Source organism: Ricinus communis, chromosome 8, assembly GCF_019578655.1.
Source record: "Ricinus communis isolate WT05 ecotype wild-type chromosome 8, ASM1957865v1, whole genome shotgun sequence".
In the NCBI taxonomy this organism is placed as follows: domain Eukaryota; kingdom Viridiplantae; phylum Streptophyta; class Magnoliopsida; order Malpighiales; family Euphorbiaceae; genus Ricinus; species Ricinus communis.
The window spans coordinates 21,064,379-21,090,582 of NC_063263.1; the positions used below are offsets into that span (position 1 = coordinate 21,064,379).

The 26,204-nt window shown below is 32.9% G+C and overlaps 1 protein-coding gene and 1 pseudogene across 1 annotated transcript; both read left to right on the plus strand.

Annotated features, from left to right (window-relative positions):
• Positions 1-18,392: 18,392 nt before the first annotated feature.
• LOC125370940 lies at positions 18,393-20,467 on the plus strand (annotated as a pseudogene).
• A 1,203-nt stretch (positions 20,468-21,670) lies between these two features.
• On the plus strand, positions 21,671-23,497 carry LOC8279604 (lamin-like protein). Its single transcript, XM_015724528.2, has 2 exons — positions 21,671-21,913; positions 23,021-23,497. The coding sequence occupies exons 1-2, from the start codon at positions 21,718-21,720 to the stop codon at positions 23,347-23,349; spliced, it is 525 nt and encodes a 174-aa protein (XP_015580014.2). The 5' UTR covers positions 21,671-21,717; the 3' UTR covers positions 23,350-23,497.
• Positions 23,498-26,204: the final 2,707 nt, after the last annotated feature.

The following is a 26,204-nucleotide window of genomic DNA, read 5'->3' on the forward strand; positions in this document are numbered from 1 at the left end:
ACAATGCAGAACAGTTTTAGGTGGGTCAATCCTTGTGCATCCACTTGATTGATGTCCGCTGCTGTTTTCTCAGGGTAAGGCAAAGATATAAGATTTCCTTTTTGTGAAGGTTGATGCTGCTTATGGATTGTTCTGTAATTGAGCTGTGGCTTTGCTAATTGCTAATTTCTGTTTTCATGCTCGCCAATTTGCAATTTATGTGCTGCTTCTAAAAATTAACATGCATATTATGACCTGGATGCATATATATATATATATTTTCCTTCTTGTCATTCTTCTTTATTTAGAGCGACAAAATTTATAACTTTTTATAAACCGTTTGCTAGTTGGTCACAGTATTTGAGCGGAAAATTTTTTGGCCTCTTAAGGAGATAAACCGTTTTATTTAGCTTTGCATTTTTGAAATGGCACCCTTCATTAAACCTTTCTATAAATGCTTACGAAATAGTAATAGCAAAAATTTGTTAATAATTATCGATAATTTTTTTCAGGCTTTTATTATTCTAATACTTAGTACTGCCTTTTCTTGGTATGCTCTTCTTCCGATATTTACTCTTTTCAGAACTAGATCTACGTGCTAAATTATCGATTTTTGATTCTTTTGTCATGATAATTTGTTATTTGTTGTTTGTAGGCCTCAACTTGGATCCTTGCTTCTTTTCGCCCACCAAATCTACAAGTTCAAACCCTTCCTGTTATCTTCGGTTCATACTGCTGGATCTTTATGGTTTGGAGGCCAACCTTCGCAGGGTTTACGGCCTCGATATCATATGCCATTTGAATGGGATTCTTCCTGTAGCTTTCGTTGAAGTGGTCTGGTATGCCCACATCACGTTATATAGTTCTTCTGCCCACTTTCTTTTGCTGTTGTCTCACATTTTGTTCAAACCGTAGAGTATAGTATGATCGATGACTTTTGCTGTTCCATTCGTTTGGGGGTGTGCTATTGAGGCAAAGTGCATATTATGTTTAAATTGTTGAAGAATTCCTTAAAATTCTCACAATTAAACTATTTTTCATTTTAGTCACCGGTATGTGGGAGATTCCGTATATGCAAATCACTTCTTCCCAGAGGGAGGAGCAATTTTGGACTTGAAGCCTGTCCCTACTCCTCTACAAGCATTCGGAGGACAACCAATCCGACTAGAAGGATCAATCATGCTTAACTTGAAAATAGGAGAAGAAATAAGAGAAAAGAACATAGAGGGAAGGTGTTAAAGCTTTTTAAATGCGATCTAATAAACTCCAATTTAACAATAAATCAAGGGTCTTTTTAGAGAACTATCCCATATAGTGAAGGATGAGGGTATTATGAAATTAATCCCTAAACTCCTATGCATATGGGATGAGTTTGGAAAAGACTAATACAAAAATGAGAAGTAGTATACCTAATGGAGGATTAATAACTGAAGTACTACTCAATTTTGCGTCAACTGAGTTTGATAAGGAGTTTTTGCATGTGTTATCACTAAATTTTTCAAGTTAAAATCTCTCTAAGCCCGATGATGAGATATTTTAGTTGATGAAATGTTCTTGAATAAATAATTCGTGTTAAACTTATGTAAACTGCCTCGAGTATCACCCTTAATTTTCTAGAACCAAAAAACCACACTTTCGTAAAGTTGTCAAGTTAAGCTTGTGCGCTTAGGCCAAACTTATATAAACTCCCTCCATCTTCACTTTGAAGACACATTCTACATACCCAAACGCCACACTCTCTCTATCTAATCTCTCTCTAAACACACCCTACACACCAAAATTTCTCTTTCTCTACACACCAACATCTTTCTCTCTACACTCCTTCTCCAAACACAAAAAATCAACTCAACTCTATTTACTTCCAAAAAGGTACCATAAAGTATTTTTAAAGGTTTTACATTTTTTTATATTTAAATACATAATTTTGATTTTACATTTTAAATCCATCACTTGAGGGTCAAATTTAATTTTATCTGATATTATATATTTAGTTTTTTTTTTTTTAAATTTTGCTCTCCACTTTTATTTTTAGGGGTGCAAGACCCATTTGCTCTCCTCTTTACGAATGAAACATGCATGGGCTTGATCCTATATTCGCGCGGATTCAACCTAGACCCTTTAGATATAAATTATTATTAAAAGATGTAGTTGTTTTGGCATTCTTAGGCTTCTGGAAGCTTGAATCCGCGTAGGCTTAGTCTATGCTCACATGGGTTCGACCTTAATATCCTTTGTGCATCGTTATTTTCTATTTTATAATTGCATAGTTTATTTATTATTTGCAGCTCTTCATTCAACTGTTTTGAGGCTCTAAAGGTTGTAGTTTGTAATAATTTCTCCTAAGCGCCGCGATCTCTCTAATCTCTTTCTATATATGTTTAATTTTATGCTTAGATCACCTCACATGTAAATGCATGATAAAATTGAACTTAGTAAATGATGTGATCACCCCACATAGAAGCTTACCAAAGTAAGCCCCCCCACGTCTCGTATACTTTCACCTTAAATGCTAAGGCTAAAATGAATCCATCACCTAAATTATGATAATAAAAATTGCAAATAATATGAATAATATGGCATGCCAAGATAAAACCTAAGGCACCAAAGTGCCTCCCGACTAGGATTAGTAAAGGCACCAATGTGCCTCATATCAGACTAGTTGAGATAATAAAGTACCCCCGCCTTAGGCTAGATTCTTGGTTACTCACCTCACATGCTAAGAAAGATAAAAAGATTGATGAACAAAATGAATATAGGATAAACCTAAGCTAAGATAATTTTATTAGAATCGACAAAGGCTCGTCTACTCTAGTGTAGGCTAGGCTTCACCACTTAGGCGGATAAGGGTGCTTTCAAAGAATCTTTCCTATTTGTACCTAACTTTTCAAACATAGAATCTTTGATTTTAGGGAGGGAGAAACTTAGAATCTCTGCGAGGGGTACAAAACTGTCATCCTTCTCCGAGTGGTCTTAAGGCCATTTTATAATCCTTTAGGGCTCTCGACCAAACAACTCACTTCGAAACGTGCCTAGTACGAAGAGCGGACCCTTGACCAGCAATGTAAACCCACGAAAAAGTCTACCACATATAGTGGCGACTCTGTTGGGGACTCGAAAAGTTGACCCTGAGAAGTGGATGAGCTTTTTCCTTTCCTAATATTATTGATTCAGCATTGCATTCCATTTGCATTAGAATTAAAGAAGGCCCTATATTCCCGACGGCTTCGATGTAAAGGATATCAATGTTCCACTCGAACATGAGATGACTTGCACTGATGATGATCGCACCCTTGGTCGTACTAAGGAGGTGACGAACTTATCGTGTTGAGTAGTGCCAACAAAATTCCTTGCTAACTGCAAAAGGGATAAGTTTGTCTGAGGAATAAAAAAGGGTACTCCTTACCAAGGGAAACTCAACTTTATAACCTATACCAAAGCTCATATAGTAAGATATATTTCCTTCCCTTAGGATTTACCATATTATATGTTTGTATGATGGTCAGAATATTGATAGAAGACCTTGAGATTAGCCAAAATATCCACCCACTTGAATCGAGAATCTCTGGTTTTGGTATGACCCTAAATCGACACCTCCGACGGGTAAACCCGAGGAGACTTATGGTAAAGCAGTCGAGTGTGCGACTAATCCTGTGATTTTCTTTCAACGTTCTAGGTCTTTTTATGCTCGAACATGAAATTCTTTCAAAATAATTAACCTTCTTCTCGGTAATCAACATGGGGCTTCGTCAGCTCCTTTTCGGATGTCAGGGAATAAATCGTTTATCTTTTAAGAAAATCATGGTCGTCCACTAGAGAAAAAAGAGCGAGTATTGCTATCCCTAGTTGATAGTTATGCCGAAACCAAAAATCCAAGGAAAGAATGAGACCTTTCTATGAACTTTAAAATGAGGGATTTTTGCATGTAAATACTTGATAAATTTCTTGTTCTCTTGTGAAATCCTATCTGATGCTTTGAATTTTTGTATATCCTGACTAACCCGCTTTCTTTATTTGATGTTTCCTCTCCTTTGCACACCATGATACATGCATTTGCATTTACAATCCATGCACATCATTGCTTGGATTGAAGAGAAGGGCGACCCACACGCGAATAAACAAAAAATGATAGAAAGTAGCTCTGCTGATTTGTGAACACTATGAGCTGAGATGGCTGCTATTAAGGATCAGATGAAAGACCTAATGAAAATGGTCAAACAACAGTTAGATCTTTTGAAACTAGACATGATCAGCAAAAATACAACCATCAGTAGTGCTGTTGTGGTTAACATCGACAACGCCAACAATGAAGAACAATCACCCATTACTTTAGATTTTACTACTCCTGTTGTGGGAAAGGATAGAGGAAATGATGATAATTCTGATGAACACGTGGATGGTGATGATGAGGTGCAAGTCCTTTCGACGCCTTCGCCTTCAATAGAGAGCCCTCAGTTGGAAGAGACGAGGAGAAGGTTGGATAAAATGTAGAATTTGCTTGAAATGAAAGGATGTGAAGCCATCAAAGACATCGATGAGCCTATGCTGAACACCTCTAAAGGAAAGGTGAATCTCCTCGACTTGCTGAAATTTGGTAGGTCCGGTGATCCTCAAGCTTTCTAGAATGCATATCGAGTCAGCATGTCTACCTGTTCCAACCTGACAAAACAACAAATAATCCAATACTTTGGTCTCTATTTAACTAGAGCTGCAGCCCGATAGTACTGGCAATTAGATGTAAAAGTTAGGAAAGACTAGAAAGATATGGCCGAGAGATTTGTGGGCCAATACGGGTACAATATTAAGGTTGAAGTAAGCACCCGAGACTTGGAAGCTACTCGACAACTCTTCGATGAAACTGCACTCGACTACATCTTGTGATTTTGCACTAAAGTGGCAAAGATGACCACCCGACCAATAGAAAAAGATCAAGTGTGCTTCGCTATAAATGGTTTGTTGCCGCACCTCTATGATAAGCTGGCTCCCTATCATATCAAGAATTTTGAGGTTTTGAGGGATTACGCTACTAATGTTGAAGAGGTTGATCTTAATAAGATGATCTATGGAATGACCAATACAATCATTTATACAAACATTTTGCATACTGTTAATCAAGCATTTTTATGATTATTCTATTTGCACCATTACTTTCGTATGCCCCATCATTCATTTGATTCGAGCATAACTGAGATCGCATTCACAAGCTAGCTTAACCCCCGAGGGAAGGGTGAGAAAAGAAGAAAAAAGCAAAAAAAGAAAGAAAAAAAGGAAGAGAAAAGTAAAGAAAAGAAAAATATGGGATAAAGAGAGAAAATTGCCTGCCTAAATCCTTAAGAAATATACCTAGCCTAAAATCTCAACCGTGCCCTATACCAAGCCAGTTAAGCCCGAAAATAGGTCTAAATCCAAAAGCAAAACAAGACAAAAGACTAGGCCAACCAATATGTTTTTGAATCCAAAGAAGAAAAAGAAAGAAAAAGGAAAAACAAAAAAATAAGATAGAATACCCAATGCAAACGTGACAGTCCGCTCACCAGCCCAAAACCTTTCCCCGAGTCATAATAAGGGTACATGTCCACCAAGTTAGGCAAGAAAGCACCAGTCCAAAAATTAACCAAAATAAAAAAACAGAATAAAGAGAAAAGCCACTAGGCTAAAAAAATCCAACAAAAGAGACCTGGGCAAAAGTTAGGGCATCCTAGAGAAAATAGTCAACTAGAAAACCTGAAAAAGACTAATTGACGACTAGAGTTCGGCTAGGCATATGAACTCAATGATAATTATGCTTGAATCAAATGATATGATAACATCATATTGAATGACAATATGCTCATGCGATAATCTTCAGAATGCTCAATTAACAAAAGTGTAAAATGTCTCCCAAGTAGGCAGGATCGAAAGCGATAACGCACATCAACAGCCAAGAAGTCATCATTGTTAGAAGCAGTCAGGAGGGCAAGTGACTCTTGCTCCTTGTGCAGCCATACTCTTAAAAAAATGAAATAAAAATAGAAAATCACAAAAAGAGATGCTTGCTAAGTTGAAAACCCCTAAGGGGTGGTTTAGGCAAAAAGTAAGGCTAGCATACTAGGTTGAAAATCCAAAAAAGGGCTGCCTAGGCAACAATTAAGGCAAAATAGATTGAAAACCGAAAAGAGGCAGTCTAGACAAAAACTAGAGCAGGCAAAAGAAAAAGAAAAAAAAAGAAGAAAAAAAGAAGAACGGGATATAGCTCACAAGAAGGCTCCCGCAAAAGGCATATCCCAATCTCTTCCCTATGAGAACTCGAAAGGTAAACACTTGCAAAGCAAGAGCACAATCTCCAAAGTCATCAAACTGAAAGCCAAAATAAGAAGTAGGATTTAACTGCATCTCCTTGGACATACATTAACAAGTTCATAAGATTTATTGCCATACTACCGGTGCCTAAACCACCGGAAGTAGTGAAATCTAACCAAAGTATTTGGAAGCCGCAACGAGGACAAATTGTGTAAGGTCAAGTCTGCATCAAGCACCCAAGAGCACCAGATCGTGCACGTTCCTAGAAATCCTCACAGCCTCGACGTGATGGCATCCTTCCTACTACCCTAATGCAAGCAAATCATGTATAAATTAGAATAGACCCATGCATACATGAATAAACTATCAATAAAGAACATCAAACTGGAACGCTTAAAGAATCCCCGCGGCCTGCACACAGGCTTTGACCCAGACAAGCAAAAATACTGCTAAATGAGCATCCCATGTATGATTCTTTCACCCTAATTCAATATAGAATACTAACCACAAGCTATTGTCCTTTTTAGGTACAATGCAAAACTTGTCAGCCTCTTGGACACTAATCACCCTTAATAAAAGACCACAAGATCACACCCTTGGCACCCTCAATAAAAGACCTTGACAGTGAGCTCGAGGCACTCTTAAAAGACCTAGGCATCACACCCCAAACATCCTTAATAAAATTCCTCGGCATCATGCCCAAGGCACCTTTAAAAAGACCTCAGCATCGTACCTTGGGCACCCTCAAAAAGACTTGGGCATCACGCCCCATGCACCCTCAATAAAAGACTTATGCATCGCGCTTGGGGCACCCTAAAAAAGACCTAGGTATTGCGCCTTAGGCACCCTCAACAAAAGACCTCGGCATTGCACCTGACATCCCACCTCAGGCACCCTCAATAGAAGACGTCGGCATTGCACCCAAGGCACCCTCAAAAGACCTGGGTATTGTACCTTAAGCACCTTCAATAAAAGACTCCGGCATCGCGCCTAGGGCACCCTCAAAAAGACTTGGGCATTGCGCCCTAAGCACCCTCAAGTCTCTCTCCCATTTTCCTTCAACCTCTCCATCAAAATTTCAGCATTGAAGCCTTGATATTATCTGCCAAAACTTGAGCAACATAGGGAGACAGTTCTTGAAGAAAAATGGGTGAACACTTATACTAATGCTAAACAAAGTCTTTAAAAGTAGAAGGGTGAGAAATTCTAAAATATCTATCTCTATACTCCTTAACTCAGGAAGGCAAGCCATCAAAAAATTTACTATCTGGCCTAACTTTGATATGAACAAAAGCATACTCAAATACTCAAGCAGGAGAATAGAAATAGAAGAGAAAGTTTGTTGAAGCAGTAATCTTATTATCGGAGCAAAGTTATTTAAAAGCTAAGGCAAATACCCATGTTTTGTACAAATCTCCTAAATACTCATCTATGGGACCTAAAACCTACTTTCAAATGTTCTTCATATATGACAATCTCATTTTCTTAAGGATACTATTCCCAAAGAAATTGGTGGGACATATAGACCATGGTATATTCTTTAGGGATTTTATACAATTTTTTAAATAGCTCTAAATCTACAAACGAAAGGCATGAGGGGTAGTTAGGGTGATTATTAACATGAAAGGAAGAAAACTCAGATGCCAAAATAGTAGAAGTATACCTCCTTATTCATTTGGGCTGCTAGCCATAATGAATTAATTATCTATAGAAATACAAACAAAAGAGTGGGACTTTTCTAAGGCACTTGAAGAAAGCAACTTTTAGAAAATGAAGGAGAAATGTTGCAGAGGGCAAGAAAAAGAAAAGAACATGAGAGCAAAATCCAGAAAGTACTACTAAGAATTACAATATTAAAGAAGTGAAAAAGAAAGAAAGACGATATATAAGAAAATAGAGGCAAACAAGACATTTAAAGAGGAGAAAGAAAACAACAAACACACTATTAGTATCTGGTGGAAGAAACCAATAGTCACATCATTTCTCTAAATGATGCAAGTGTTAGAGGAAGGTGAATTGATTCACATCCTTATTTTTGAAATTCAGAAAGCCAAGCTAGTCTGAGCAACTCTATAAGGCATGTAAAATTGCTTGTTACTTGCTCGATGTAGTTCATACTTCTATAGAATTTCTTAATTAGCTAGTTGAAGACACCCGAGTTAGGTTGAATATAAATATTCAGTATATGCTTGGGGGGGATAAGTGATAACCACATATGAATTATATACATATCCTAATAGGATGAAAAGGTTGGAAGAACTTTGATACGTGAAAGATTATCACTCAAGTCCAATACAAATGAGGATTCCTAATTAGTAGAAAAACTTCAAATAACATGCTTAGATGAAAACTTATTTAATTCTAATTACATTTGGATAAAGATCATTCATTCCATGATATTTAGGGGTAAATCTAATCAACATCAGAAAATGGAATTTGACTAGAAGACTAACACCCTATAAGCCAAGAGATGAGTCCTATTTTCGTACTAAGAAGGACTAGCTGAACAATATATAAGGAGGTTTAACCTATAGCTTTGGCATCTAACATTCATCTAACAACTTCATATTCTTTTTACTTGTTTTCTAAATATCTGACTTAACGAAATGCAGGGTGTGGGTAAGGATTCAAAAGACCCACCTCTGCCGATTCCATTAATTTACTTGTTTATAGGTATTGCATCTTTGAAAGTCACTTTGTCAAGGTATTCATCTATTTAGCCAGACGTTCATCTACCAAGCCAAGTGATTTATCATAAAATATGTCACATTAAGTGAGATTTTGTAAGAAGTACAAAAATAATAGGACATTTCTAACCCTACTTTGAACATATTTATTTAATAAGTAAAAATAACTTTGTAATTTTCTTTAGGCTTAATTATAAAAAGATTCTCGACCTTTGGCATTTTTCTCAATTTAATCACGTGTTTTTAATTGTAACAAATGTCATGCGTGACCTTATCAATTTTGTCAAATCAATACATAAATAAAATTTTCGGTGAAGTTTATTCCACGTGGCTACTAGCGCTCTGGTAACTTAAACACGTAGAAATGGTGCGTTTTTAAAGCAAAAGCAGAAATGCTGCGTTTTGCCCTATAGAAACGATACGTTTTTATAGTCTTAAATAGGAACAAAAAAAAATGAAACGATGGCGTATATGGTGTAAGAAAACTCTAAATCCATAAAATTGAAATAGCCGTTATTTCTTACCGTTTGTGATTACTGAAACCATTTGAAGAATAGAGTGAAAGTAAAAGAGAGTGAAAGTGAAGCCGCTTTGAAGAATCAAACACGTTGTGGTCTCTTCAACCAGCAAAGACAGCAGCAGTCATCGAACATTGTGGTCCCTTGAAGTACCGACACTGGAAAAGGACAAGTAAGTTATTGCATTGTTAATTGCTTTTCTAAGAAACTTTTACATTAACGAGATAGTGCGATATGTGTGGGGTAGGGCATCAATCAATTTTTTATTACTGCACTTTCGGGTTTCTCAAAATGATTGTATTTGTCTTGTTGAAATATTAACTCATACACTCTTTCAACAGAATGTCTGACAGCTTTTCTGTATATATAAACTATGGTGGGCATTTTGCATCTGTTTGTGGGAATGTGGTTTATGTAGGTGGAGATATTTTACCTAAACATGGATTAGACCCATATAGGATAGAATATTTTGACATACTTGATGAAGCAAAAAAACTAGGGTATTATGGGGCAAAGATTTCTTATAAGATTCTAGGAATGAGTTTGAATAATAGGTTAAGGGAAATGGTGGATGATAAAGGGTTAATGGATATGATTAAGTATATAGATGAAGGCAATGGAGTATTACAAGTCTATATTGAAGGAGAGAAAGGTGTACATGGAAAAGATGGTGGTGTTAGCTGTATTAGTGAAAATCCAGAAGGTGTACATGAAACTGAGGAACATAGTGAGCAATTACAGTAGGAAGTAGAATCAGAATAGGATCTTGACTACTTACCAGTTGATAAGAGTGAGAGTGAGACTGATGATTTAGATGAAACTGAGGATGAGAGTGACAATTTAGATGATTTAGATGAAACTGTGTTTGATGTCAGTGTTGAACATAGTGAGCAATTGCAACAGCAAGTAGAATCAAAAGAGGATCCTAAGTACTTACCAGTTGATGAGAGTGACACAGATGATGGACTAAATGATAATGAACTGTTAGATGATGATGAGTATGTAAAAGCAAGGAAAAGGACAGCAAAGTATAAGAATTATGTGCCTGTTGATGAACTTGCTGACAGATTACATGGCAACACTGGTTTGCAGTTCAAAAGAGCATCTACTGATGGCACTACTGGGGCAGAAAATGCTGGACATGAAGCATTTGGCTTTGTAAGTGAATACGAAGACTCTGATGGGGATGTGAATTCAGACAGTACTGATGAGGATGGCATTAAAGAGGCTTCAAGAAAGAGGAGGAGGGTTGTATATGATCCCAGATGTGATCATAAGTATTTACAGCTGGTTCTTGGAATGCGATTTGAAGATGCACATCAGTGCAAAGCTGCAGTTTGTAAATGTGCAATTATTAATGGTCAAAATGTGCAGGTGATGAGAAGCAGCAAGTACCAACTTCAAATGAGATGTAACAAGGAATGCCCATAGAGACTGTATAGAAGCATGATTAAAAGAGAGCATACCTTTGCTATTAAGATATATGTTGGTGAGCATAGGTGCCCTAGGGAGATGAAAAATAGGCAAGCTACCTCTGAATGGATAGCTAAGGAATATATACATAGATTCAGAAGAAATGGCAATTGGAGTGTGAAGGACTTAGAGGATGACTTACTTGAGAAGTTCTGTGTTCAAGTGTCAAGAACAAAGTGCTATAGGGCAAAACGGAAAGCACTTAATATGCTAAGAGGGTCTGTACAGGAACATTATGCTAAGTTAAGAGGCTACAAAGTTGAATTGCTTAGGGTGGATAAGGAAGGTAGATTTGATTTCCTCCTTTATGAAGACTGCACTTTTAAAGGGTTCTTCGTAGACTTTAGTTCCTTAAGGAAAGGGTTTTTGAAGGGTTGCAGACCCATTATTGGATTTGATGGGTGTTTTTTGAAAACTTTTTTAGGAGGGACACTATTATGTGTAGTAGGTAAAAATGGGAACAATCAAATATTCCCCATCTTTTGGGCTGTAGTTGAATGTGAAAATGAGTACTTTGGGACTTGGTTTTTAACCATTATTTTAGAGGAGCTATAAATTACAGATGGTTTAGGATGGACCTTTATGTCAGACCAACAAAAGGTGATTTTTTTGACTGTTTTAATTATTGTTTACTTTATATTTGTATTTGCTTAATAATTATATTTGCTTTATTGCTCAGGGTCTTACTAATGCTATAAAGAACCTAGCACCCTTTGCTGAACATAGGAATTGTGCTAGGCATGTTTATTGTAATTGAAAGAAGGAGTTTAAAGGGCAAGTTTTAAAAAACATGTTTTGGAGTGCAGCTAGAAGTACTTATGAAGCTGCTTATAAGGAAGCCTTTGATCAAATTAAAGTAGAGAATGAAGCTGCCTATAACAATTTTTTACAGAAGGATCCATCCAAATTTTGTAAGTCATTTATTTCTGAGCTTCCTAAGTGTGATATGATTGATAACAATGTCAGTGAAACCTTCAATGGTTACATTGTCAAATTTAGGAGTATGACCATTATAGACATGCTAGAAGAGATTAGATGTGCATTAATAGAGAGAATGCACAATAAGTTGATGCATGCTAGTGGTTGAACTGACTCCATCACACCTAGAATTAGAACTAAGCTTGAAGAAATCAAGTACAATAGCAAATTATGTACTTGCAAACCTGCTGTTGGTGGTAAGTTCCAAGTGAACATAGGAGAGGATCAGTTTGTGGTTGATATTAATATGCACACTTGTACTTGTAGAGCATGGCAGATAACAGGCATTCCTTGTATCCATGCATGTTCTAGCATTCATTGGATGAACCAGGATAGTGCAACCTTTGTGGACAAGTACTTTAGTGTAGACACTTATATTGAAACCTACAAAAATGCTCTCGAGCCACTGAATGGCAGAAAAATGTGGCCACAAGCTGATAGGCTTCCAATCAAGGCACCAAAATTTAAGAAAATGCCTGGCAGACCTAAGAAGAACAGGAAGAGAGATATCACTGAAGATCCAAAGAATCCGAATAAACTGTCTAGACAAGGAATTCAAATGACTTATGCAGTTTGTGGAGGAGTTGGGCACAACAAAAGGAGTTGTAAGATGAAAAATGATTCATCTTTCAAGAAGCCTCCTAAACTGCCAGTCAAGCGTGGTAGGCCACGAAAAGCAACTTCTGCACTTGGATCTACTGCAACTTCCCCAACAACTCAGTCTGATGTCCCTAGTTCAAGTCGACCAAGTCAATTTGTTGGCACACCTCCAAGTGGACCTGAATCTAGACAAACTCAATTTGCTGGCATACCTTCAAGTGGGCCTCAAAGGAGGAAAAAAGAAACTACATTAGTAAGTTTTTTGAACACTTATATTTGGTTTATATTTGAATACTTGTATTTGGTTTACATTTGAACAGTAGGAAGCAATATGTATTCATTATGGTTGTACAAACAGGTTAACTAAGGTTATGGAGTTAGAATCTTTGAAGATTCTGGCAACATGTATTTAAGGGTAATTTCAATACAATATTTTATTTCTTATTATTTTATGCATAGTCTAATGGAACAATTATGTTTGGTTTCTAGATGCCTGAATCAAGGAGAGTGAAATTCATTTCTGGTACAAAGGCAGCAGCAAAGGCACCATCAGCAAAGCCAGCAGCAAGTAAAGGCAAAACAGTTCCCGCTTATGCCAGACCAACAATTGCAAGTTCAACAAACAATAGAGCTGGCAGAGATCGTGGCAGAGGAGCTAAAAATGGTGGGAGAGGTGTTGCACCTGTTGGAACCCAAGAGAGTCAAGCAAATTGAGTAGTACAATGCAATTGTGATTAAATGTAGAGCATGACATTTCCTTTTTTAGGCAAATATTGTGTCTGTTATCTTGATTGCAGACTTGTGCCTTTCTTTATAGCAGCCTTTGCACTAATTTTTTGTAGGCAAATACTGCCTTTGTACCCACACATATTAACAGAATGTTTTGAAGGCAGATAATGCCTTTTCATCAATTCATACTCTTCTTAAACACTTGTATTCTCCATTTATGATTTATACTAGTACCATATATGCAAAAGGCATCCAACTTCAAGTTATATGGCCTATGTCAAAATGCTCAATAATCATAAATTAACATTGTTATTTATTCAATATTTTTGTTCAAATTACAAAACAAACATTTATCCAACAGTTAAGCTAAACTCATAGGCATTACAATACTAATACCAATGAGTAGTACAATACAAAAGTTTCTCAAACCATATTCGGACACTCTCTTTGTAGCATTTTCTTCTCAGAATTTAGCTTTTTGCAGCCATCAAGTTTTCTGCAATCATTAAGTTTTCTGCAGTCATCAAGCTTTCTGCAGTCATAAAGTTTTCTGCAATAGTTGACTCCATTACCATCTTCACTTTCATTACCTCTTCCAATGCGCCCTTTCAGCCTTCAAATGATTCATCACATCTTCCGTATAAGGAAGGCATTCATATGTCAAGGTGAAGCCATCAAACTACTGATCCAGCTCGCAATTGAAGCATTACAGGATCAGAAGTTCCAAATGAATCTTTCAATCAACTTAATACAACACCATTACCTCTTCCATGCGTGACCTTAAAACTAGCAAACAAATTTCAATTTGGGGGCATATCAACCACAAGAATAAGAAAAACTAGGGTTACAGATTGCAAATGCATTTGGAAATTAGGGATTTCGGGCATATGAAGCACGATACATTTGGGGCATATTAAGACTATAAAATGCACCGTTTCTATAGGGCAACATGCAACATTTCTGCTTTTGCTTTAAAACGCACCATTTCTACGTGTTTAAGTCACCAGAGCGCTGGCAGCCACGTGGAATAAACTTCACCGAAAATTTCATTTATGTATCAATTTGACAAAATTTATAATGTCGCGCATGGCATTGTTACAATTAAAAACACATGATTAAATTGAGAAAAACGCCAAAGGTCGAGAATTCTTTTGTAATTAAGCCTTTTCTTTATATAAAAGATGTAAATATAAGTATCTTATATTATTAGTACCCCAAATTTTAACCAGTTGTCCCCTCCCCTATAGTTTTTGAATTTTTATTATTCCATCCTTTATATTACTTTACTTTTACAGTGTGCCCTTAGTTTCATTTTCTGGGCTCGCCATTGTATGTCAAGTTATGATGTTACCTCCTTCAAGTTGAAATTTAAGGACTACAATGGAAAATATATTTATATTATATTTGGTTGAAATGAACTCCACAAATTTTATGGATTTCATTTGCAATTCTATGGTTAACGTGTTTGGTTGAAATGAAAATTCATTTGGAATTCTAGTTTATTAATTCTATAGAGTTGGATTTAACTAAAGTAAATTCTAATAAAATTGGTGGAATTTGCAAATGAATTCTACATTTATAACCCCATAATTTTTTTAGACTAAAGTACCCTTGATAACATTTTTTTCTCCCTAAAGTTGATTTTAGTAGGATTTCTATTTTTATAGTGTTTCCTCAACTGAGCCCTAATTTCCATATGTTCATTTCTTCATTGGCTTAACAAACAAAAGGCTATTGACCATTAGCTTTTGGTATACTTCATTATTATGTCTATTTAATCGATTTTCTTTTGTTTTGCTTTTTATATTGATGCTCGCTATCCGCACATGGAAAAGTCCACCGGTCGTATCAAGTAATAAAGTGATGAATAAGAGTATCGTTCCACTAGGAACTTAATTATGAATACTATTTTCACTCTTATACTAATGTCTAGCAATCAAAATGTTGTTTCAAAGGAACAAAACAACTCAAGAAAAAGATTTAATTGCATTAACTTTGAAACAATCCACACAATACAAGTTAGAGTTCATCAAAATCCAAATAGCAAGAAGATTAGTTTCTATACATTGCAATTAAGAAACAAAGATTAGGGAAATAAAATCTCAAACTATTGATGGATGATTGGAGATGAGAATCTTCAATCTTGGATCTTCAATCTTAGAAAACAATGATGGAAATGATGTTCTTTCTTGAAAATAACAAATAAAATCCTAAGAAATGAAAGTAAATTAAATTTTCTAATTTTTTCTCTCTCTAGAAATGAAATAATAATGGAACTCTGTCAAAACAACCCTCAAATTTCCTTTAAATAGTGTATTTTTATGATTAACATGGAGACCACATGGGCACCACACGACTTTAGCTTTTCATAGCTTGAAATCTCCTTCTGGGGCATACAGGAAGGTCATATGAGCATGTCCCTTCTCGTGTGAACTTCTAGTGCAATCTGCTTATTTTCCTATTACACATGGGAAGACCACAAGGGCGTGTGCTTCCCTTGTCATGCCTCCTTTCATTCTGCCAGTATTCTTGTCTTACACGAGAAGACCACACGGGCAAGAGCTTCCTGTATCATGCCTATGTGAGACTTTAAACCTTCATGAATATGCCTTTTCTTAGCCTGATTTCTACACTTTTCGATTGCATTTAACTCATTGACATGTATTATCCTTAAAGTGCCTAAAAGAATTGAAAATTAAGCTTGAACAAACAAATCAAACTCAACTGAAGGTGAAATTAATATAAAATAAAGCTCAAAAGTAAGAGCCTTAAGCACTTATCATGTGTTTGATTATTGGCTGTATATTTCATGGTTTATGTTATTCAATTGATCCTTGTTCTTTTTTATATTATCTCAATCTAATAGCATCAAATACATCTTTACCCACTGCTGTGTTTGTGTATATATGTTTGATCATACATTAGTTTGGTATCTAGAAATTTTGATATGAATTCATGCGCATTTGCCATTTTCTAAAACATTGCAATCATGTCAACTTGATTAAAGGAATTAAGGTATAAAAAATTAAAGATAGGTTACTACATTGTTAGGAAGAGATAGAAACTTACAGCTGTATTTTCTATGTCAATGCTATTGATTTTACCCACATTACCTATAGGCTATGTTTTCCTTTATATAACAGTTGAAAAGAACAGGCTCCTCGGCCACTATGCTACTTTTAGTTAATATTATGCAATCAAAAAACTACTTTTAATTAATATTTTCCATTTTGCAGGTAATAGAAGTAATAGGTATATATGAAATTACTTTGTTATATAGATGTTCATGACTAATCTCTACTAGAAGAACTCCATTTAAAAGAATTTGTCCTTTGGTTGGATTATAAAACCTCTCAATTAGGTTTGCTATTGTAGTATGGAGAATACATATAATTAATATATAAGGAGTAGTAAGTAGAAACCTAATAACTTAAAGAAATGAAAAAAAACTCTATTTCTTGACTTGTTTTTCAAGAGACTTGCCTGACTCTATTGCTTTATTATTATAGTCTCCACCATTTAGCACTTGAGCTTGAAGTATTTCTTTTTTGTTGTTCAAGTTCCAATCGATTTTTTAAATCATCAATTAGGTTCACATCAAGCTCATCGACTCCTATACCTTTGTCTCTTTTTCCTTACTCTATTAGTATTCCCTTTCAAGATTAATAATTTGCCTTTGAAAAAAAATAAAAAAAATGAATTTAAGATATATTGACTTATTATAGCACTTCGTTGACTAAAATTATGGGCAATAGATGGATAATTAATAACTCAAATTTAATGGTACACCCTTAATTAGGTTAGTCCCATAACGTGAACTGATAGCCTAGTATAGTTTGTAGCAACTAATTTTGTATTCTTACAGAAAAATTTGAAACTTGGGCCAAGGGCTAGAAATTAGTAGCCAAAGATAGAAATAGAAAACTAGACTTTTTATTTCCTTTGACAATAAAAATTAAGCTTAAGATAAACAATTATGTATTACATACAAGTTCATATTTACTTTATTAATATTTTTTCCAAATATGCATTATACAATTTAAAATAGGTGAATCAACTTGTATATTTCTTTTCCTTTTTTCTTGTTTTCCTTAGCTTTAATTAGATATATCTTTTGCCACCAATTAGAAAGAACATTCCCACGCCTAATAAGCTCCTCCACCCCAGTCAAGTAAGAGCTCAATGAATAAAGTTCCAAAACTCAAATTTTGTATTTTGAAGCTTTAAAACTTGTGTAGGCTTATCACTATACCACATGGCTTATTAACATCATCAATGTTTTCAAAATGGTATTGCCTTCAAAGGTCTAAAAGTACATGTATTCATTTACTGACATTATATATACTTTTACTTTTGAATTATGTTTTATGCATAATTTTGTTTGTCTAATAATTTGTTATTCTTTGCTACTGCAGTAATTTTTCTAAATCAAATTTATACTCAACTGAAACTATCAAGTAATATGAGGAACATTCACAGGAATGCTCTAGCATCTTTTATAGGATATGCTGGTTATTTAGCTTTCTTTCTTCATGTTTATCGATTTATTGAGAAACCATTGACGAAGTTTAATACTAGGAGACAAATTTTTCAACAAGAATTAATATGACAATTACAAAACAATCCCGATGCAAAAAACATCTTATGTATGGGACCAGATACATTTAAAAATACTAGTCAACATATTAAAACAAAAAAAAAAATCTACTTAGAGATACTCAATTCAGTTGTGTGGAGGAACAAGTTGTAAAGTTTTTACACATTTTAGCTCATAATGTAAAGAATCGAACTGTAAAATTTTTCTTTCATCGAAGTGAGGAAACTATAAGCCATCATTTTCACCAAGTCCTAAGGGCAATTATATCTCTAGAAAATGAGTTTTTGGTGCAATAAAATGGTTATGCAATCTCTCTTGAAATCTTGACTAGTGAAGGAAGAATTTATCCTTTCTTTTAGGTAGACATTTTAACTTAGCTTTATAATTTTTAATTTGTCTTTAAATATAATAATAAAATAAAATAAAATGTTAGTATTTTTATGAATTCTATTTTTTGTGTAGAATTATATTGGTGCTATTGATGGTATACATATTTCAGTTAAACTTCCAAAAGCATATGTATCGAGATATAGGGGGAGAAAAGGAATATATACAATGAATATATTAGTTGCATGCACTTTTGACTTGAAATTTACCTATATTTTATTTGGTTAGGAAGGGTCAGCTTCAGACTCAAGGATTCTTGAAGCTAGTTTAACTAGGAAAGATAATTTGATAGTTCCTCGAGATAATTTCATAAGAATATGCTATATATTGTCATTCTTTAATTTAAGGAATTAAAAATTTTAATTTAATATAGGAAAATTTTACCTAGTTGATGCTGGTTATCCTTTGAGGTCTAGATTTATTACTCCTTTTTGAAGCACTAGATACCATTTGAAAGAGTACCCTCATCGTCCTCTTGAGACTTTAAAGGAGCTATTCAATCTTTGTCATGCTTCTTTACATAATGCAATTGAAAGGGATTTTGAAGTGTTAGAATAAAAATTTCCTATTATATCTAGCGGAACAAAATCAAAATATAATATTCATACAATTTCTAAAATCGTTCTTTCTTGTTGCATTTTACATAATTTTCTCATGATGTATGATCCAGATAGAAATCTTTTATGTGAAGGTGATGATGAAGTAATGCAATATGACAATGAAGTAAATGAAGTAGAACACAAAACTAAAGATGCAGATGCAAGGCAAGAAGAGAAAATAAGAAACAGCATAGCTACGATTATGTGGCAAGATATGTGTCTAGATCGTAGGATCCTTATATGATAGTAACTTTATTTATTCCTTTATGTTTGTTGACATGTGAACTTTACTAGTTCCTTTTATGCTTATTGATATGTAAACTTTATTAGTTTCTTTATGCTTATTGGTTATTTAAATTTTTTTATAATTAGATTCTCTAATTGGTTGATCATGACTTTTATAATTATTAGCTCTAGTACCTATATTATTATAGACAGATGAAGACACCAATTAATGCTGAAGTTGAAGTTGTGAATAGTTCTAGAGCAACTGAAAAGTATTTTCATTGGCCAAAAGAGATGGATAAAGTCCTTCTTGATCTTTTAAAAGAAGAAAAAGCCAAAAGGAACAAGAATGAGAAGCAGTTTAATAAAAATCTTGGAAGCATGTTATTGCTATGCTTAATGTGAAATTCTAAAAGATTGGAAAAATAATTAACAAAGATAAAGCGGTTAATCGACTGAAGATTATTCAAAAGCTAATGAATATGCTATTGAACTTTTGGACAACAAAAGAGGATTTGGTTGGAATGACATCACAAAAGAATTGAGGCTATACCAAGTGTTTGGGAAAGTGTCATACATGTATTCTTTCCACTTTGTTTCTCTATATTTTTTTAATACTTTTATTCCTTTGGGCTATGAAATTAATCAATGCAAAATATTATATAAGTTCCATTCTTTCTTTCTTTTTGTGATGGATAGAAGAATGGTGATGATATTTCTTAATTTAAATTTATAAATTAGTTATCAATAATTCTATCAAAACTAGTATTTTGTAATTTTTCATCTTTAATATTTAAGACAGTGTGTTCCTTTCTGTTCTGCTGATGTGAGCAGAAATAAGTTCTTTGAATATTAGAAAAAGCCACCTTCTTTTTATTTTATTTTGTCATGACCTCGTGAGAATCGTTGATTTTCTTAGGGCTTATACTTTGTGATATGATATGATATACAAAGCTTTATCTTTGCATAAATTTTCATCTTTTTTCTTTTCTTTCTCTTCCAATTTTAAACTCTTAGATTGATTGATCGACCATTTCAGTCCTAAAGTTTAATAGAATTTTGACCAACTATGGTACTAAACTTTATATTCCAGATAATTTTTATTTAGAAACAAGTTCTTTTGTTTTATTTTCTTACATATACCTTATGGGTACTGTATCATTTGTTATTACTTTCAAGTTAAGATTGAGTATTATTTTGGAGATTGAGATTGAGTATTATTTTGATGCGGGAGAACTTCATTTCTTAGAGGATGCTCATGAGCTATTTAAAAAAGTTTGAGCAAATAGAGGTGGTACTGAAACTGCGAAAGAGAAACTTCATAGGTGGCGAATAGAACATGATATACATAATGATGATATTGATGAGATGCAAATGAATGATGAGGTGCTTTTGGAGCAACCAGATCCTTCAGCTTGATTTATTCCAGGGTCACCAACTCATGACAAATTTTTCATCAGCTTCTCGGCAATCAAAATTGCCTTCTAAAGGAGGAGGTAGAAAAAAGAAGAATCACATATGATGTTAATGATGATGAGCTTATGGAGGTCACTTATTCAATGAAATAAATTGCATGTGCAATCATAACTAGCAGTCAACATATATATATATATATTATATATTGCAAGTGAAATTACAACAGAGTTGGAAAAATTAGGATTAGTCAAGTGGGAGGTAATGGATGCTCTTGACTTTTTAAAGGATAATGAATATTTAGTTAAGAGATTTTTTTACATGTGATGGTGATGTTAAGCTTGCTTGATTGGAGAAGAAAATGAAAGTGAATAGCCGGTATTAATCATATTAGTAAAAATATGTTAGTAATTGAAGAATTATGGTAGTCTTTTGATATTGTGTTAGATTTTTTTCGTCAAATGATTCGTAAGACTTTTACAGCTGTATTAAGATCTTTTTGGCTAAATGAGTTGTAAGATTTTTAATAGTTTGTTATTAAAAAATTTATTGCTTTCATGATAATTATTATTTGCATGAGAAGAGCAAGTTGTAATATTAATAATTTATAATTTATAATTTTAAAACTATGTTGGTAGACCTTTAATTTAACTTTATAATTATTAATTTGGCAAAATAATTTTAAAGAGTCTAATAGTGTTAATTCCATCAGCTCTTTTTAAAAAATATTGGTAGAATTAAAAAAAGATATTTATGAAGAATGAAATTAAATTTTTTTAAAAATAATTAATTATGAAATATATACATAGATAGGTGAAGTCTAAAATAATCACTCTTTGATTAATTTAAAATTAATAAAGATATTGTTGACCAAATAAAATAATAAGTTGAACTATAGAATTGTTTATAAAATTCATTTCATTTGAAATATATTTTATATAACGTGCTGAACATAAGAATTTATTTGTATATGAATTCTGTTTAAAAGTATAAAATTTTTAATGAATTTCAATCAAATATAACATTAAATTTTAATGTGAACCTGCGATAGAAAGTGACAAGTGTGCCAAGCCTGAAATAGAAAGATCTTTAATTCCTAATGCGATCGTATTCAGACAAGTAGACAATTAACATATGTATATTTTTATTTAATGTCTACTACCAAATCCCTTGCCCAAAATAGACTTAAAACTTTTAAGGCCCGATTTAAATGCAAAATCATTCTAATTCTTTTGGAACCCTAAAATTAAAACAACATGAAACTGAGAATGGAGTATCAAGTTTTAAGAAAAATTGTAATCTTGAGTTTAGTGGTTGTGGCAGTGATGATGATAATGAAGGGTGTGAAAGGAGAAGTGTATTATGTGGGAGGAGGGAAACAGGCATGGCATCCTAATCTCAATTTCTCTGACTGGTCCAGTCGTCATCACTTTTATGTTGGTGATTGGCTCTGTGAGTTCCTTTAAATTTATATTTATTTATTTTTAATTTTGTCTCCAATTGCTTGTATTTTTCATCAATTGAATAATATATACACACCCTCTTGTATGATTCTTTAATTGTTTATTAACTGATCTTGGGTTAAATTGTAATCTAAAAACATTATTTCTTGGTGGATTTACAGTTGCATCATCTCCTTTGAAGTTCTGAGACTTTTTTATAAAAGAATTTCAAAATTTTATGGATGTAGCATTCATCCGCGACAAACATCTCACTATAATAAAATAACATTAATCATTAATGAAAGATTTAGAATCACATTATGATAACTTTAGGGGAAAAATCAGTACACAGCAATTTGAATATATTGGTTTTGTTATTTGTTTGGGTAGAAAATGTTTTCTACGTAGTCCCAAGTGTGGAACTACTTGTAGTATTTGGTGTGCTTCAATCTTGGGAGGGTAGAATCTGTGATCGAGTTCAAATCTTGCAAATCATTCTTCAAGTTTTTTACGTCCTTTATCTTTTAGTACGTACCCAAATACCCACTATTTACAACCGAACTACACTGAAATGTTTTAATTAGTCAATAATAAACTAACCCAATGGTTTTACATGAGATTTAGGAAGGCTAAGCATTTGAGCATAAAAACTTCAAAATTTAATTCTAAAATGGCGAAAAGGTCAAATTGGAACTATTTCCAAGAAGTAGAAAGATTGTTCTTGGGAGCTCAGAGAGTAGTTGGCTATCTTATCATGCGCCAATCTTGAAAGACAACTTGACAGACCATTCGTAGACAGTAACTACATAACACATGTCTTCTTTCTTTTTCTTTCTTTTGAGAAAAACTGATGTCCTTCAAGAATAGTTAGCTATATTTAATGATACAAGTCCAAATTGTATATGAGTTAAGTATTTTAGGTTTAATTTGTTTATATAACATTACGACATTTGTGATTAAGATTCTAGTCACCTTTTACAGATTGACAAATACGAAAGACACTTGCTACAAAATAAATAAAATATTTAGCGATCGACCAAATTCATCTTTCTTTTCATAAAGAAGCACTTGTCTTGGTATTACTAGCTACTGACATGCATATTATTTTCCATTGTAGTTTTTGGATTTGACAAGAGAATGCACAATGTTCTGGAGGTGAACAAGACAAGCTACGAAAACTGCAATGATGTAGGCTTCATAAAGAATTTCACAAGGGGTGGGCGAGATGTGGTTAAACTGACTGAGCCAAAGACATATTACTTCCTCAGCAGTGGAGGGTATTGCTTTGGAGGAATGAAAGTTGCTGTCAATGTTGACAATATTTCACCCACTTCACCACCTGCTTCATCACTCAACTTTGCTTCCCCATCTAAATATTTTTGTGGCCAAATTGTTATGCCTGTTACTTTTGTGAGTGTTTTATTAGGTTGCATCTTCTTCTTCTAAAACTTTGTCGAAATTCGTTGAAGGCATCCTAGGTTTTAGCAACTGATTGTTAAAAGGATGCTGTTCTGCGGATATGGTTTAATTTTTTTTTTCTTTTCTGTTATTAAATTTTGAATATAAAAGTGACTAATCAGATACTTAATTTTTATTATTGAGGATGATTGTCCTAGATAGTTTCATAATTTTAAAATTCTGATTTATGTAGCATCTTTTTTGGGTCGTGCTTTTCTCTTTTTTTATTGCATTCTTTTCTCTTTGAAATCCTTTCGAAGAATTTTTAATGGAGCAATTTTGTAAGAGTAATTTTATTATTATTATTATTATATTATTATTATTATTATTATTATTAATGAAACCCTCTTTTGTGAAAAAACAAAAGGAAAAAATTTATATTATTGAATTTTAATAATTTAGAATATGTGAACTCCACTTTAAATGCAACAAATAGTATAGCTAGTGCTATTGATAGAATATTCTTTTGATAGATCCATCCATTACAAAATGACTAAAACTTAGACTTCCTTTATTTCCATAGTAATTGTTGATTTTAGTGATTAAAATAGTTAAATAAGACTAAATTATTCTTTTATAAATATATTTTAGATAACAGTTAGGTGGGTATTTCTGAGTATCCAACCCGGCGGAGTCCTAATAGGATGGGTACGTGTAATTATATATGGTTCAAAGTTGAATTTTATTACTTATGTAGAGTATGTATCATATGTTCGAATTTAAATTTTTGGATATCCACTACCCAAACTTGATTACTTAAGAGAGTTTTTTAAAATTATTCTAAAATTAATAAAAAATATTGATTTTACTGTCTAAACTTTAAAAAAAAAAAAAAACTGTTTTTCTAATTTTTTTTTAAATTTACGATGTGGTTGTTTTTCAATTATTTTATCCAAAATCAACAAAAAAAATAAAAATCAATGACTATTCTCGATATTTTAACACAAGAAAAATACAACAAAAGAAACATAAATTTGATAAAAGAAATGGATATTTATGATTTTTTTTATTATTTAAACATATACAGGTATAGAGCATCAAAATCTGGTATCCGATATCTATTTAAATGACATACATATATATTATGTATATAAAATAAAATAGTAAAAAGAATTAAAATTATAGAATTTTATTTAAAACTACATGATTTAGATTTTATACTTTCTTTTATTTTGATTAATTTTAATTAATATGTTTTAAAATTTAATTATTGTCAACGGATTGGTAAATAGATATCCCTTTAAATATCTGAATATTTACATAAATGGGTATTTAACAGGTAGGATTCCAACTACCCATTTAAGATATTCATAAAATTTATTTAATAGCTATATATATTAAACGGGTTTTTATCGGGTTCAGATAGTATGTGGATATTTCTATTCAGATTTGAGACGAGTTTGGATAAAAAAGATAATTTTTTAAATGATTCGGGATAGGTTTGGATATATGTATTTTATTCAGATTTGAGTTCGATATCCTTAAATGAGCACATACCTTATGTGTTGGCATTTCTAGATATACTCAAACTTTATTAAGCCTATTTCAATACTTTAAATAAGATTAACATAAAAATAAAATAAAAGAGAAAGAAAATTAATGTGGCATTGAATATAAAAAAATTACATAAAATTGATTTTTTTATTCAAATAAAATGTCAATTACTATTAAATGAAATGGTCGAAGTAGTTTCCGGAGAGAATTGAACTAGTCATTTAAATAGTTGACAATTATCTTTTGTAATTTCCTTTAATATTTTTGTATTTTCCGAAAAAGTCTAACATTATTCAGTTTAGATTATTTAAATTCGTATATTCTCACACAAAATAATTCATTTTCATTTTTACTATTTTAGCTTGTATTGTATTTTCTTTATTCTTTCTTTTCCTAAATAAAATTTATTTTGATTGAAGAAGATCTCGCACATGAATATATCATATTGAAATGGGTGAATTCATGGTATTGATAATAGAAAACTAATTTATAAAGTTATACTTAAGGATTGGCTTAGTTTACAATTACTAGAGTTATTTTTTTAATAATCATATGTTGATTAATTAAACAAGCCATATATATGCCAGACCATAAAGAAAGTATTTGCTTGATTTATTGCTAATGAACATATTGAAGCACCACTAACCCTAAATCCAAATAAAGAACCAAACCTTGATCACTAAAAAGAACTGACCGTTAAGTTTCTGTTTATTATTTATTTCAGTTTTTCTTTTTTCTCACCCTTAGACATGTGATGCTAAACATGATCACTAGAACTAGTGCCGCAATCGAACCAAGTTAAGCTAAATAACAACAACTTCATATTTGGTTTGTTTAATTTTAATAGAGATTCAAGTTCGATTTAAGCTTTTGTAATAGAGCTCAAGCTCGACTCATTTAAAAATAATTAAGTTTGCAAATAATTCAAACTTAGTTCGCAACTAGCTCGGTTCGATGAATAGCTCGAGCTCGGTTTATATTTAATTTGTTAAGTGGTTGCATAATGAGAAAAGCTCGAGTTTGAGCTCGTTAAGCAATTCGAGCTCGAGTTCGTTAAGTATTTTTTAATAATTAAATTAATCAATAACAACATCTAAAAATATAGCAAGAAATTATGAAAGTATCAAATTTAGCAAAACAATACAACAAAAATAATTAACATCAGCATCTATAAAAATACAACAAAACATACAAAAAAGTATTATTTAAAACAATATGAATAAGTAAAGACCAATAAATCATAAATATTACAAGAACACCATATTAAATATATCACAAGACTGTGTTAAGTTAAAAAGAAATATATATATCAGCTCTATAATTTTTTTAACATCACTCACCTTTTAATG

Bases quoted from the DNA above. Each gene is read 5' to 3' on its own strand.
- LOC8279604 (XM_015724528.2), top strand. From the start codon at position 21,718: ATGAAACTGAGAATGGAGTATCAAGTTTTAAGAAAAATTGTAATCTTG. The intron at 21,914-23,020 runs GTGAGTTCCTTT...TTTCCATTGTAG, and splicing joins TTATGTTGGTGATTGGCTCT to TTTTTGGATTTGACAAGAGA.